The sequence below is a fragment of the Mobula birostris genome, chromosome 23 (assembly GCF_030028105.1).
Source record: "Mobula birostris isolate sMobBir1 chromosome 23, sMobBir1.hap1, whole genome shotgun sequence".
Classification (NCBI taxonomy): Eukaryota; Metazoa; Chordata; class Chondrichthyes; order Myliobatiformes; family Myliobatidae; genus Mobula; species Mobula birostris.
Genome location: NC_092392.1, coordinates 6684427 through 6700638, shown reverse-complemented (window position 1 = coordinate 6700638; position 16212 = coordinate 6684427). Strand labels below are relative to the sequence as shown.

At 42.9% G+C, this 16212-nt stretch overlaps 2 protein-coding genes across 5 annotated transcripts in view; one reads left to right on the top strand and one right to left on the bottom strand.

Moving 5' to 3' along the window:
* Positions 1 to 16212, bottom strand: part of LOC140186665 (acyl-coenzyme A thioesterase 5-like) — a 113207-nt gene that overhangs the window by 65849 nt on the left and 31146 nt on the right. The gene's annotated exons all lie outside the window — the stretch shown is intronic.
* The window catches only part of LOC140186666 (immunoglobulin kappa light chain-like), a 38832-nt gene that overhangs the window by 1251 nt on the left and 21369 nt on the right, over positions 1 to 16212 (top strand). Inside the window, exon 2 of one of the 2 annotated variants that reach the window (XM_072241103.1) lies at positions 389 to 555. In XM_072241103.1, the coding sequence (XP_072097204.1) occupies positions 516 to 555 (40 nt within the window). In that variant the 5' untranslated portion in view covers positions 389 to 515. Of the gene's footprint in view, positions 1 to 388; positions 556 to 15606; positions 15674 to 16212 lie in introns of those variants that run through there. The other variant, XM_072241102.1, reaches the window with a different exon arrangement.

Here is a 16212-nt window from a genome sequence, read left to right as displayed (position 1 = left end):
AGGTTTTTTTTTTGCGTGGGAGGAGGAATTCTGAGGCTGATGTACCTGATCCGTTTTGCTTGTTTTTTTTGGGGGGGGGGCGGAAGAGGGCTTTGGGGACCTATGAGCCTGATCCGTTTTGTTCGGGAGGAGGGATTTTGGGGGTCGATGTGCCTGATCCGTTTTGCTTGGTTTTTGTGCAGGAGGGGAGATTTGGGGGTTGATGTGCCTGTTCCATTTTTCTTCATTTTTTAGTGTGGGGAGGGTTGAATTGGAGGTTAATGATCGCGCTGCCTTTTCTTTCTTGGTTTCACAGCTACCCAGAGAATTGAAGAATTTCATAGTATACCGTGAAAATATATCTTTGAACCTTTAAATCTTTGAACCTTTTATTTATTTCCCTCCATAGATGCTGCCTGACCAGCCGTATTCCTTCAGCATTTTGTGTGTGTTGCTAAAGATTTCCAGCATCTGCAGAAGCTCTTACTGGATGTCTAGGTACAATAGCAACTCGTAAAAGACAGTTGGACAGGTACATGGATTGGAGAAGTTTGGAAGGTTATGAACCAAGTATTGGTAAATAGGACTAGCTTGGATGGGGCATTTTGGTTGACATGAACCAGTGGAGCTGAGGAGCCTATTTCTATTCTCTATGACTTCAAGGCTGCTGTTCCAACAACACCCAGGAATTTCAACACTCTCCATGACAAAACAGTTCACTTTATTAGTACCCCAACCACCACAATGAAAGTTTATTGGCTATAGTCATAGTCGTAGTCATAGTCATACTTTATTGATCCTGGGGGAACTTGGTTTTCGTTACAGTTGCACCATAAATAATTAAATAGTAATAAAACCATAAATAGTTAAATAGTAATATGTAAATTATGCCAGGAAATAAGTCCAGGACCAGCCTATTGGCTCAGGGTGTCTGACCCTCCACGGGAGGAGTTGTAAAGTTTGATGGCCACAGGCAGGAATGACTTCCTATGACGCTCTGTGTTGCATCTCGGTGGAATGAGTCTCTGGCTGAATGTACTCCTGTGCCCAACCAGTACGTTATGTAGTGGATGAAAGACATTGTCCAAGATGGCATGCAACTTGGACAGCATCCTCTTTTCAGACACCACCGTCAGAGCACTGGCTGAGTGGCTGCAGTGTGCACCATCTACAAAATGTTGTTACTCAGAAGGCACTGGATGAACTCAGCAAGAGACGTAGCATCTATGGAGAGAAAAGGGCAGTTGCCATTTTTTTGTGTTATGATGAAAGGTCTCAACCTGAAATGGTCACTGTCCATTTCCCTCCACTGATCCTGCTTGACCGGCTGAGTTCCTTCAGTGCCTTTCATGTTGTTCTCGTTAATTCCAGCATCAGCATGTCCTTGTGTCTCCAGTGCTGTTACTCCTCTAAACTCTCTAATAGCATTTTACAAACCCACAATCTCTAGCAGAGGTCAAAGAGGTTTCACACAAACGGGACAGCACTGCTTGCCTGTCCCCCTACAGCCGTAAATCGTAATCATCTGGATATACAACCCACTATTCTGCTTGCCTGTCCCCCTAAAGCCGTAAACCGTAATCATCTGGATATACAACCCACTATTCCGCTTGCCTGTCCCCCTACAGCCGTAAACCATAATCATCTGGATATACAACCCACTATTCCGCTTGCCTGTCCCCCTACAGCTGTAAACCGTAATCATCTGGATATACATCCCACTATTCTGCTTGCCTGTCTCCCTACAGCCATACACCATAATGATCTGGATATACACCCCACTATTCCTTCATTGTCACTACACAGAAATCCTTGATCCCTATCTCCTTATCCGTATTGTGGAAGTATCTTGACCAGAAAGAATGCACCCGTTGCATGCAGTAACTGATCAATAACTTCATCATCATCATTATCAGGTGCCATGCCCAGTTTGAGCTTTGACTGCCATGGCCCACACACTCCTTTTTGGAGTCAAGTGGATCATTTCATTGGTATTCATTTCCAATTCTCTCGCTGCTGTCTCCATCATCATTTGTCTTTGTCTTCCTCTTGCTTTCTTCCCTTCAATCTTTCCCATAATTACTGTGCATTCTAACTCCTCTTTCCTAATCACATGTCCAATGAAGTTACGTTGCCTTTTCATGATTTCATACATTATTTCACTTTTTGTGTTTGCTCTGTTCATGACATCCTCGTTAGATATTCGTTTCGTCCATGATATTCTTCGCATCCTCCTCAAAAATCACATTTCTGCTGCTACAATTCGTTTCCTCATGTTACTAGATATTGTTCAACATTCTGAGCCATATAACATAACTGGATAAACGTAACATTTCAGTGTTCTGAGGTGGGTTGTCATGCCTAGTTTAGTATGGGTCAGTATACTGTTCATTCTCGTAAAGGTGTCTTTTGCCATCTCTATTCTTCTTTTGATGTCCCAAGTCGCACCTGCCATCTGATGTCACCCAGCTTCCTAAGTAGCAAAAGTTCTGTACTTGTTTTATGTCTTCCCCATTTATTCTCAGCCTGCATATAGGATTCTCAATAACTTCACAAGGTCATTTAGTCACAGGCACAAAGTAATTGCCTAATTCCTTTGCTTTTTCTGCATTCTTCATTACAATTTCAGCCAGCTCTGTTTGTAAGTTCAGTCATGGGATTAATTTCACAAAAGTCACACAAGGATGATTCAGCAATACTTGTCAGTTAATTTCCCTCTATCCTTCTACTGGTTTCAGCACTTTCCCAAACTTGGACCTTCAACATAATTATTGGTGCTTACAAATTAACAGAATTTTAACAAAAGTAAGGGTTACTCTGCCATATAATCAAGTTAAAATTTTTCAAGGATCACTAGCTTATCATGTTGGAGAGGTTTCTGAGTTCCTGAGGTTCTGAGTGCAATGCCATCTGGAGTTTAAGCCATTTGGCACTTTGGACCTGGTGGGGTCATGCGTGGCACAAGGTCAAGGGGGAGTTTCCAGACAAAGAGATCCAACTTAGACGTCAGTGACAGAGCTGGTAGAAGATGATGACTCTGTAAATACCTTCGTCAGGATGCTGTTTATTGACTACAGCTCAGCATATAACATCATCATTCCAACAGTCCTGATGGATAAATTACAGACCTGGGCCTCTGTACCTCCCTCTGCAATTGGATCCTCAACTTCCTAACCGGAAGGCCACAACCTGTGCGGATTGGAACTGTGCATCTCCACCTCGCTAACAATCAATACTGGTGCACCACAGGGATGTGTGCTGCTCTAGTCTCTCTACACCCATGACTGTGTGGCTAGGCATAACTCAAATGCCATTGTTGGCAGAATTTCAGATGGTGACAAAAGGGCATACAGAGTGAGATATACCAGTTAGTTGAGTGGTGTCGCAACAAAAACCTTGTACTCAATGTCAGCAAGAGCAAAGAGCTGATTGTGGACTTCAGGAAGGGTAAGATGAGGGAACACAAACCAATCATGCAGGGATCAGCAGTGGGGTGAGCGAGCAACTTCAGGTTCCTGGGGGTCAGTATCTCTGAGGAGCTAACCTGGACATAACATATGATGCAGCTATATAGAAGGTAAGACAGAGGCTATATTTAATTCAGAGTTTAAGGAGATTTAGTTTGTCAACCAAAACACTTAAGAACTTCCACACATGTATCGTGGAGAGCATTCTGACTGCCTGCATCACCGTCTAGTATGGGGCAGGGGGTACTGCACAATATCGAAGTAAGTTGCAGAAACTTGTAAAATTAGTGAGCTGCATGTTGGGTACTAGCCTCCGTAGTATCCAAAACATCGTCAAGGGGTGGTGCCTTAGGAAGGCAACGGCCATCATTAAAGATCCCCAACACCCAGGACATGCCCTCTTTGCACTGTTACCATCAGGAAGGAGGTACAGAAGCCTGAAGGCACACAATCAGCCTCATGTGAGGCACCTTATCAAATGCATTCTGAATATTTAGGTAAATGACATCAACTGCCTCCTCTTTGTCCACCCTACGTGTTACTTCCTCAAAGGATTCTAACAGATTTGTCAGGCAAGACTTCCCTTTACAGAAAACATGCTGACTTTGACTTATTTTATCATTAGTCTCCAAGTATCCTGAAACTTCGTCCTTAATAATGGACTGCAACACTTTCCCAACCACTGAGGTTAGGCTAACTGGCCTATAATTTCCTCTCTTTTGTCTTCCTCCCTTCTTAAAGAGTGGAGTAACATTTGCAATTTTCTAGTCCTCTGGGACCATACCAAAATCAAGTGATTCTTAGAAGATTATGGCCAATGCCCCCATTACTTCTTCAGGAACCTATTTCAGGACTCTGGGATATAGTCCATCTGGTCCAGGTGACTTATCCACTTTAAGATCTTTCTGTTCTCCTCACACTTTTTCTTTTGTAATAGCAATAGCACTCCTGTTCCCTGACACTCACGGACCTCTGGCACACTGCTAGTGTCTTCCACAGTAAAGACTGAAGCAAAGTGCTTATTAAGTACATCTGCCATTTCTTTGAACCCCTTTACTAACTCATCAGCATCATTTCCCAGTGGTCCAACATTAACTCTTGCCTTCCATATGAGAGTGGTGGCGTAGGGGAACAGGTTGGGTCTGTTGTCTAGAAAGAAGCGGAAAGCTTTAAAGTCCTCCTGATGTGGGATGGAGGTGTATAGGGACTGGACATTCATGGTGAAAAGGAGACAATTGGGGCCAGAGAAGTTGAAGTCATTGAAAAGATTCAGAATGTGTGAAGTGCCATGGATGGAGGTAGGAGAGGACTGAACTCAGGGAGTTTAAACAGAGTGTGCAGATATAAGTTCAGTGGGACAGAAATAAGCAGAAACAACAGGTCTACTTGAGAGGCAGGTTTGTGGATCTTGGGTAGAAGGTAGAAACGGGGAGGTGTGGAGTAAGGTTGATGCCAGTGGATGGGAGATCACCAGAGTTAATAAGGTCAATGATTGAAAGATGTAAACAAGGTTGAAAGAGTACGGAAAAAATTAACAAGGATTTTCTGGTCTGGAGGACCTGAGTAATAAGGAAAGATTGAATATGTTAGGACTGTATTCTTTAGAACGTAGAAGATTGAGAGGAGATTTGATATTGGTATACAAAATTATGAAGCGTATAGATAGGGTAAATGCAAGCAGGCTTTTTCCACTGAGGTTGGGTGGGACTGAAACCAGAGGTCATGGATTAAGGATGAAAGGTGTGAAGTTTAACGGGAACATGAAGGAAAGCTTCTTCATTCAGAGGGCCATGAGAGTGTGGAGTGAGATGCCAGCACAAGTGGTGCATGCAAGCTTGATTTCAATGTTTAAGAGAAGTGTGGATGAGTACATGGATAGTAGGGATATGGAGGGCTAAGGTCCTGGTGTAGGTTGACGGGAGTGGGCAGATTAAATGGTTTTGGCATGAACTAGACAAAGGGCCTGTTTCTGTGCTGTACTTTTCCATGACTTTTCAGAATACTGGAGTTTGGAACCATATCATTCTGAAATATTGTCACAATGTTCAATCCTACCGGCGAGTAGATTGAGTGACCAGAATTTGCCAGCACCAGGCAGCATAATGTCAGCAACTGAAATCTTCACCAAATTTTTCAGGAAAAGCTTTAGGAACTCCGCGCAAGTTCAGCTGGTATAATTGTTGGGACCAAGTAATGGTTGAGGGGTAGGAGGGAGGATAGTTGGTGGTTGGGTAATAGTCACTGAGACCAGAGAGCGAGATGTTTCTGCAGTCTGGTAGTAACCCTGCTTAATTACATCATCTTCTGAGCATTATGGGGATGCTCACAGCATTCGCACAATGCAAATTCAAGCAAATGCTGGACTGACCACTGTCAAAGAAAGTTCCCATGAACCTGGCCCCTAAACAGACCATATGACTGAAGGCCAATTTCTACCCTCCTCTATTATATAAAGCATGCTGAACTTCCTTGCTGATCCATTTAACGATTATAAAATAAATTTATTTATAAAATACTATGAAAAAGAAACAAACGCGTACCCTCCTATTCTCACAATTTGCTACTGTCCTGAATCTCTGGTGTTCAGAGTCCCTATTAATAGGTTAGTTAAACTAAGCAGTAGCAGTTTTGCACACACTTGTTCTATCCTCAAACACAGGGGTCCCCAACCTTTTTAGCACCACAGACCGGTTTAATATTGACAATATTCTTGCGGACCGGCTGACGAGGGGGTGGGGGGTATTCAAGTAGGGTTGCCAACTTTCTCACTCCCAAATAAGGGACAAAAGTAGCAGTCAAATACGGGACACTTGTGTTTACCCCGAGAAAGACTACCATGACCATGAAGTCTTACGTAGGCACCTACATGCGCATGAGTATACGTGCCGATTTTTTTCTACAAATCGGTTTTGGCTTAATCTTCCCGATTCTGTTAAGTGAAACTACACTGTACATACGTTATTTGTACTTTATATAGGCTGTGTATTTATCATACCATTCCTGCTTTTACTATATGTTAGTGTAAGTTTAGGTTTTATGTGTTATTTGGTATGATTTGGTAGGTTATTTCAAGTTCAACAGTGCGTGACAGGGAATGAGGAAAGGTGCAGCTGACTCATATCGTTTCATATCGCCAAATCATATCGTTTCCTCGCGGCCCGGTAGCACATGCTTTGCGGCCCAGTGATTGGGGACCGCTGTTCAAACAATTGAATAATATTCAGGCTACATGCACAAATTATTGAACAGAATTAAATGGTGTGATTTAAGTTCCTGAAGCTGAGTTTCAAAATATTCACTTGTTTGAACAAAAGTGATTGGATGGCTATAGTAGATGCTTGTCTGTCAAGCATTGCCTTTATTCAAAATATATACGAAGGGTGCAACTTTCTATTTAGAAACATAGAAAACCTACAGCACAATACAGGCCCTTCCGCCCACAATGCTTTGCCAAACAGGTACTTACTTTAGAAATTACCTCGTGTTACCCATAGCCCTCTATTTTTCTAAGCTCGATGTACCTGTCCAGGAGCCTCCTAAAAGACCCTATTGTATCTGCCTCCACCACCGTCACCGGCAGCCCATTCCACACACTCACCACTCTCTGCGTAAAAAACTTACCCCCGACATCTCCTCTGTACTTACTTCCAAGCACCTTAAATCTGTGTCCTCTCGTGTTAGCCATTTCAGCCCTGGGAAAAAGCCTCTGACTATCCACACGATCAATGCCTCTCATCACCTTATACACCTCTATCAGGTCACCTCTCATCCTCCGCCACTCCAAGGAGACAAGGCCAAGTTCACTCAACCTATTCTCATAAGGCATCCTTGCCAATCCAGGCAATACCCTTGTAAATCTCCTCTGCACCCTTTCTATATTTGCTAAAGCCCCTTCAAACACAAATAATGAAACTATCGGGTAAGACATAGCAATTAAAGTAAATGAAATACAGGTGATAACCATAACAAAATTATAAGAATATTTCAGAATCTCACCACTGGTGGTACAAAGATAACTCTAATCATTCAACACTCAGGCTTAAATTTGTTGAAAACTAGTTGTCTCTCGACAAGATGTGGATTACTTAACAAGATGTGATTACTTAACAAGACCTGAATACGAGCCAAGCATCAGAGCTCAGCCAAATTTGCTGGTTGATGGAAGACAATAAGGCAAAGAGACATCATCATCTCAATTTCATCGGGTGACATTGTCAGAGCCTAACTGAGCCTCATGGAAATGTATTCATCCTGTGGTGTAAGAATTGCTGTATCTTCTTCCTTTTCCTCTTGCTGATCGCTTTACAGAGAATGCATCTTCTTTGGCATGTCAAGTGAACTTTTGCAGGAATGAATGCAGTGTGGTGGAGTGCGCAGCAGATGACCACCATTCTTGACCTATTAGCTGCTGCATATTGCAGAACTTCACCGGCCAGCTTCAGCATTCCAGTCCAGGAGTTGCCGCTGCCCAGGTTGGACTTCAGGTCATAATATTGGTGTAACTGACTCAGGAATACAAAAGCAGAAGGCATATGGGAATCAATATAATCTCCCACTTACATACACATCAACCTTCATCACTGTCTCTGGATCAAATTTTGGGACACCTTAGCTAGTAGCTAAGGAAGCCAGATCAGCTACTCTGCTTCCCACTTTATAACACTTACCACCTTGATTAAAGTATCTTCTACAGAAATACCACAAGTGCCTACTTATGCTTATAATTGAAGAATTCAATCCTTTTAAAAACTGAGATTGTACAGATTTGGTTGCATAAATCTGTTATTGTAAGCAATTGAATTAAGCCTTCAAAATCTCAATTTTATTTGTTATTGCTTTACCATGCTTTAGTACACCGACCATGTTTGGTATTGAGACTATTTCACAGCACTTTAACAATATATTTATTTGGAAGCATTCCTGAGCTTTTGATTTATTTCCAGCTCACTCTGCTGCCTGCTAAGTGTAGTACCGTCAGAATTATTGCTTTTATTTTAAGCAGTATTTAATGAATTGTCAATATGTTTTAAATGCATTTTCAAACAAAGATTAGAAACTCTGCTTTTCATCACTTCTTTCTGATATGTATATAAAACAAGGCGATGGCACATCAGAAAACTAATCTGCTTAACTGTGGGCAGTGGTAATTTTACCTTTGTTTTGTTGAAAGAACTGTGACTTTTCATAGCTTCAAAAGCAAAGTCTATACCACATGCAAATTTATCACAATTAGTTTCTCTTTCTGCTAAGTTCAATGTTGTAATATGTCCCAATGCAGATGAATGAGGAAACTCATGTATAATATTGAAATTTCCTGACATCAGTGAAGGGATAGCAAAATTTAGCAGAGGAGGTCTAATTTTCCAATCATTTATGCCTAATTAAGAGAGTCATAGAAGTCACAGATCATTACAGCACAGAAACAGGCTGTTCCCCCATCTAGTTTGTGCTGAACGATTATTTTGCCTCAAAGCACATCTTTCCCTCCCCCCCCCCGCATTCCGCAGGGATCACTCCCTACACAGCTCCCTTGTCCATTCGTCCCCCCCATCCCTCCCCACTGATCTCCCTCCTGGCGCTTACCCGTGTAAGCGGAACAAGTGCTACACATGCCCTTACACTTCCTCCCTTACCACCATTCAGGGCCCCAAACAGTCCTTCCAGGTGAGGCAACACTTCACCTGTGAGTCAACTGGGGTGATATACTGCGTCCGGTGCTCCCGATGTGGCCTTTTATATATTGGCGAGACCCGACGCAGACTGGGAGACCGCTTTGCTGAACATCTACGCTCTGTCCGCCAGAGAAAGCAGGATCTCCCAGTGGCCACACATTTTAATTCCACATCCCATTCCCATTCTGACATGTCCATCCACGGCCTCCTCTACTGTAAAGATGAAGCCACACTCAGGTTGGAGGAACAACACCTTATATTCCGTCTGGGTAGCCTCCAACCTGATGGCATGAACATCAACTTAGTCTAACTTCCACTAAGGCCCCACCTCCCCCTCGTACCCCATCTGCTACTCATTTTTATGCACACATTCTTTCTCTCACTCTCCTTTTTCTCCCTCTGTCCCTCTGAATATACCTCTTGCCCATCCTCTGGGTCCCCCCCCCTTGTCTTTCTTCCCGGACCTCCTGTCCCATGATCCTCTCGTATCCCCTTTTGCCTATCACCTGTCCAGCTCTTGACTCGATCCCTCCCCCTCCTGTCTTCTCCTATCATTTTGGATCTCCCCCTCCCCCTCCAACTTTCAAATCCCTTACTCACTCTTCCTTCAGTTAGTCCTGATGAAGGGTCTCGGCCTGAAACGTCGACTGCACCTCTTCCTACAGATGCTGCCTGGCCTGCTGCGTTCACCAGCAACTTTGATGTGTGTTGCTATTATTTTGCCTACTGCCATCGATTTGCACCTGGACCATAGCCCTCCATATCCGTCCCATCCATCTAAATTTCTCTTAAATGTTGAAATCGAATCCATATCCAACCACTTCCGCCCGCAATTTGTTCCACATACTCACCACCCTCTGAGTCGCACATGACCTCAGTGGAAAAAGCCTGCTTGCATTTACTCCGGCATAAAGTATAAAACTAAGACATTGAAGGCTAAATTCAGGAGCCCACAAAAGCAGATTAAAATTTTAAAGATTCTAGCATAGATAAAGCAGTGGCCGATTGGCAGGAGGCAAAGAGTGTGAATAAAGGGAGCCTTTTCTGGTTGGCTGCGATTGACTAGTGGTATTCCACAGGGTTCTCGGTTGGGACTGATTCTTTTTACACTATATGTCAATGATTTGGATGATAGAATTGATGGCTTTGTTGCAAAGTTTGCAGATGATATGAAGGTAGGTGGAGGGGCAGGTAGTTATGAGGAAGTAGAGAGGCTAGAGAAGGACTTAAATGGACTAGGAGAATGGACAAAGAAATGGAAGATGGAATACAGTGTTCGGAAGTGTATGACCATGCACTTTGATAGAAGTAATTAAAGGTTGACTATTTTCTAAATGGGGAGAATGTAAAAGCGAGGATGTAAAGTTGAGACTTTATAAAGCACTGGTGAGGCCTCACGTGGAGTATTGTGAGCAGGTTTGGGCCCCTTATCTTGGAAAGGATGTGCTGAAACTAGAGAGGGTTCAAAGGAGGTTCACAAAAATGATTCCAGGATTGACCAGCTTGTCATATGAAGAGTGTTTGATGTCTCTGGGCCTGTATTCACTGGAATTCAGAAGAATGAGAGGTGACCTCATTGAAACCTATCAAATGGTGAAATACATTGATAGAGTGGATGTGGAGAGGATGTTTCCTATGGTGGGAGAGTCTATGATCAGAGAACACAGCCTCAGAAAAGAGGGGCGCCCTTTTAGAACGAAGATGAGGAGGAGTTTCTTTAGCCAGTGCACAGTGAATCTTTGCCACAGGCAGCTGTGGATGCCAAGTCTTTATGTATATTTAAGGCAGAGGTTGATAGATTCTTGATTAGTCAGGGCATGAGGAGAAGTCAAGAGATGGGGCTGAGAGGAAAATTCAATTCAATTCAATTCAAAAAATTTTATTGTCATTCTAACCGTACATCAGCTCTGCAGGGCAGAATGAGACAGTGTTTCCCAGGAGCAGTGCAATCATAACATAACAAATGCAACACTAAATAATAAACGTAACAATGAATAGTAAAACACAACAGCCACATGTCAGTTAAAATCAAGTTATAAGTATCCAGTGCAAGTTAAAAGTGTCCAAAGCAGAGTCAGGTAGAGCAGCTATTTAGCAGTCTGACGGCCTGTGGGAGGAAGCTGTTTAGTAGCCTTGTGGTTTTAGTTTTGATGCTCCTGTAACGTTTGCCTGATGGCAGAAGAACAAACAGTTCATGGAGAGGGTGTGAGGGGTCTTTAATGATGTACCGTGTCTTCTGGAGGCATCGATTCTGAAAGAGGTCTTGGACAGAAGGTAGGGAGATACCAATAACCTTCTCTGCTCCCCTAACCACCCTCTGCAAGGCTTTTTTGTCAACAGCACTGGATCAAATTGGATCAGCCATGATGAAATATCAGAGCAGACTTCATAGGCCAAATGGCCTAATTCTGCTCCTATACCTTATGGTCTTATTTCAGGAGATGCTGCAGATGCAGGGATTTAGACCAACCAGTTTGTGAACTGATCTTTGTGGCATAATTTAAAGCAGGGTAATAAAAATCTATTCAGCTCTCCCGGGCAACCATTGACTGTGTATAACCTAGGAAACCAGAACTCGATTCCATATTGGCATGGTAGTGTAGTGGTTAGCACAACGCCTAACAGTTCAGATGACTTGGGTTCAATTCCTACCGCTGTCCGTAAGGAGTTTGTACGTTCTCTCCGTGACCGTGAGGGTTTCCTCCGGGTGCTTTGGTTTCCTCCCACAGTCCAAGAACGTACCAGTTGGTAGGTTAATGGGTGATTGTAAATTGTCCCGTGGATTGGAGGATTGTTGGGTGGTGTGGCTCGAAGGGCCGAAAGGGCCTGTTCCCCACTGTATCTCAATAAATAAATAAAAACTCAGGTTGCCATTTTGATTCAGCCACCCACTCACCCAGTGGCTAACCGAACAACTCGCTTCCCGTTCAGCCACCCACTCACCCAATGGATAACCCCAACAACTCACTTCCCGTTCAGCCACCCACTCACCCAATGGATAACCCCAACAACTCGCTTCCCGTTCAGCCACCCACTCACCCAATGGATAACCCCAACAACTCGCTTCCCATTCAGCCACCCACTCACCCAATGGATAACCGAACAACTCGCTTCCCGTTCAGCCACCCACTCACCCAATGGATAACTCCAACAAGTCGCTTCCTGTGCAAGCACCCACTCACCCAATGGATAACCCCAACAACTCGCTTCCCGTTCAGCCACCTATTCACCCAATGGATAACTGAACAACTCGCTTCCCATTCAGCCACCCACTCACCCGATGGATAACCCCAACAACTTGCTTCCCGTTCAGCCACCCACTCACCCAATGGATAACTCCAACAACTCACTTCCCGTTCAGCCACCCACTCACCCAATGGATAACCGAACAACTCACTTCCCGTTCAGCCACCCACTCACCCAATGGATAACTCCAACAACTCGCTTCCCGTGCAAGCACCCACTCACCCAATGGATAACCCCAACAACTCGCTTCCCGTTCAGCCACCCACTCACCCAATGGATAGCTGAACAACTCGCTTCCCGTTCAGCCACCCACTCACCCAATGGATAACTCCAACAAGTCGCTTCCTGTGCAGTCACTACACCTATTCAAGTTGCCCATGACTGCAGCAGGTTGCTGATACAAATCACATTAAAGGGACCCCAACTATACATACATTCATCTGATTTTCATTATGTTGTTATAAGAAAGAAAAAAGAAGCATTGTACTTAAGGACATTGCTGGTTGTGGTTAAGTCGATGTTGCTTCACAATAAAAACATTTCAAGTCAAGTTTCGACCATAACTGCTGCTACAGTACACAGTAAAAACAAGACAACGTTTTTCAGGACCATGGTGCTACATGAACTAAAATGAACTACAAAAACTACACTGAACTACGTAAAACAACACAAAACTACACTAGACTACAGACCTACCCAGGACTGCATAAAGTGCACAAAACAGTGCAGGCATTACAATAAATAATAAACAAGACAATAAGCACAGTAGAGGGCAGTAGGTTGGTGTCAGTCCAGGCTCTGGGTATTGAGGAGTCTGATGACTTGGGAGAAGAGACTGTTACATAGTCTGGTCGTGAGAGCCCGGACTTTGAATTTGAAACATTAAAGGGACCCCAATATTGCGAGGGGTCAGCACAGCTTAAGCTAATGTTAGGCTGCATCTCTGAAAGTGGAGGCACTTTTTCAGGTATTGTAAAGCTTGGTCTCGTATGTTTGACACTGAGGTTGGCACTATACAGGGGAGAGCACACTCCAAGGTTTACAGAGGGTTATTATCATTGACGTATCTTGTGAAATTTGCTGTTTCATGGCAGCAGCACAGCACAAAACATCAAAATTACTATAAGTTATAAAAATAAATAAATAAACAAACAGTGCAAAGGGGGAATAGCAAGGTATTGTTCAGGAGTTCACAGACCTTTGGGGAATCTGTTGGTGGAGAAGTCATTTTGGGCAGATGGGGCTCGTCAGCCAGGGTTGACGGCTCATCAAACCTCCACTACCTTGCGACTGTACCCACTCATGGGGAGGGCTTCAGGAATAAACCCAGAGGGAAAAATCCAGAGCTGGTGTCCCTACATTGGATTCAATGCTGACCGGCATCTCCTGCGATGCAGCTGGTGCCAAACTATCATTCTCTGCTGTTCCTTTGGGGTCATCAGATATATGGAGAGGGGCCACTTGCTACATAGGCAACAGCTTGCTCTCCATATCGTACTGCCCAGGCTTGCGAATCTAGACAGCCAGGACACAACATCCATGGTTGACACTGACCAACAGAAGCCTCTCTCCTCTGTCGATTTTAATGCATTTCCATCCATTTGTTGGGCCATGTTGAAAAGGAATGCTTCCTGTTTTAAAAATAAGGTATAAATGCAACAGCATTGTACAGGGAAATGACAACTGGTCAAAACTTATATGTAAGGAAATCCAAAATTGAGATATAACCGTGAAATCTGTGGGTAAGTCATGAGGCAGCTAACGCTTCATTCCGGTTTTAGGGTTTTTCAGATGTATGAAGCAGATGGGAGGAAAATTACATTGTTTTCCTTTGCAAGGGATCATAAAGCATGTACAACTTGGCTGAACTGATCTGCTTCAGAAAACAAATAAAACTGCTGATGCAAAGAGAGAAATGCTGGAAGAATTCAGCCAGTTAAGCAATATTTGTGAAGAGGGAAACAGGTTAAGAGGGAAACAGGTTAACGTTTTGGGCCAGAGATCCTTTCGATGAAAATGCTGATTGGGGAAAAAGTTCTTCCAGCATTTTGATGGCATTGGGGGCCCACTGGTACACAGTCTGATGCAACACTCCCTTATGTAATTGGAAAGAATACATGTGGCAAGACACTCAAGAGTTCCATTGCTCAATTTCATGTGCCTGATTATTCCCCATTCTCCTTTTTCATTTATCCAGTCTGGCCATTCCCTTTTCTCCCTTCTCCTTTCTGGGAGATGATATAGGAGCTTAATTTGTGCATAATTACATCGTTTTAAGATAGTATGTTTTGCTAGTTGCTAATAAAGGATCAAATACATTTCTTCGACTTTGTGGAACATCATTCCTAGAGTGATTGGAGGGCACATCATACAAAGATAACAACATGTGCTAAGTCGCCAGTGGCAGCAATTGGTTTGTTAGAATTGTCCGCTACAACTATGTTTAGCTGTTTACTCTGAGCTTTGCATGAGCAAGGAATTTCATTACATTCTGGTGCATATGACAAAAAAAATTAATCTAAATTTGAAAGCACAATGTGAGTCCTATAACAAAATTCATTCTGTCACCTTTTTGCAAACAATTATCATAGCAATTATTGACCAGATCAGTAGTAACAACAGAAGAAAAAGGAATAAAACTAAGTGGAAATAATTTTATTCAAAATGCTGCTCCAGATCTCCAGTGAAGATTTTTTCAAACTACTTCAATAAACAGCGAACTCCCCAGCTGCCTTTAGAGGGGAAGGTGGTTGCATCATTATAGTTACTGGACTGCAAGTAATGTTGGTCAAATCAGACTCTGGTTGTCTTTTCTGGGGAAATAAGACGACTTGGCATGACATTGTGTGGAAGGTGTGAGTTTGTCCGAATGAAATGCATGATACATGTACAATTCAGCCCACAAACTGGTAGGCAGGAAGCCCTGAATCCTGAACATTAATTGATGGATTTAAATATTATTTTTTAAAATTATCATATTGACATGTGCAAGAGATTATCCTGCAAGTTTGTTTAATGTAAGTTACTTGCATAGCTTCACCAAATGCTCCTTTGTCACTTTCAATCTATATTTTGTGAGAAACACAGCAATCATATATGCCCACCCCTTTTTGCATAAAAGCAAGTGGTCAAGCAATAGCTGCAACTTTTATACGCATATGCTTTCCCCCTATTGGTCCATGTCTCGTGATTTACAAGAAATCGGGTGAGCTGTGCTGGGTATGCTGAGAGTTTCACAATTCGCTGGTGATTCCTGTCTGATGGAGCCTTTATTTTACCTATTCCTACAGCTGCTGACACCTTGTGCAGGTATGAAACCCATGAATGGTACTTCAGTCAGAATGTGAGTTTAGCAAGCCAAAGGAGACGGCAGATGCTGGAATCTAGAACAATAGATAGAATGCTGGGAGAACTCAAAGTGTCAAGCAGCATCTGCGGAGGCAAAAGGCACGAGTCAACTTTTCAGGTCAAGGCCCTGTATCAATCCTGATCAGGATTTCAAGCCAAAACTTAGAACTTTTCCTCCACAGAAAATGTTTGACTAACTGTGTTCTTCAAATTTTCTGTGCTTGTTTTGACTTTATCAAACTAGGATAGGCATTGCATTTACATTATGGAGCAGACTTGATTGACCAAGTGGCTTAATTCTGTTCCTTACATTATGATTTTTTACTATACATGGTAAATAAATGTGGAATGCAACATCTATAAATAGATGAACACAGAATGATGCAATTCTATTGTTTCTAATGTTGTTTGAGTTTAATTTGCTCAATGATATTGATATGGGTTACAAACACGGATTTTTGCAATTTCCCTTTTAATTCTAAACAAGCTTGAATATCAGC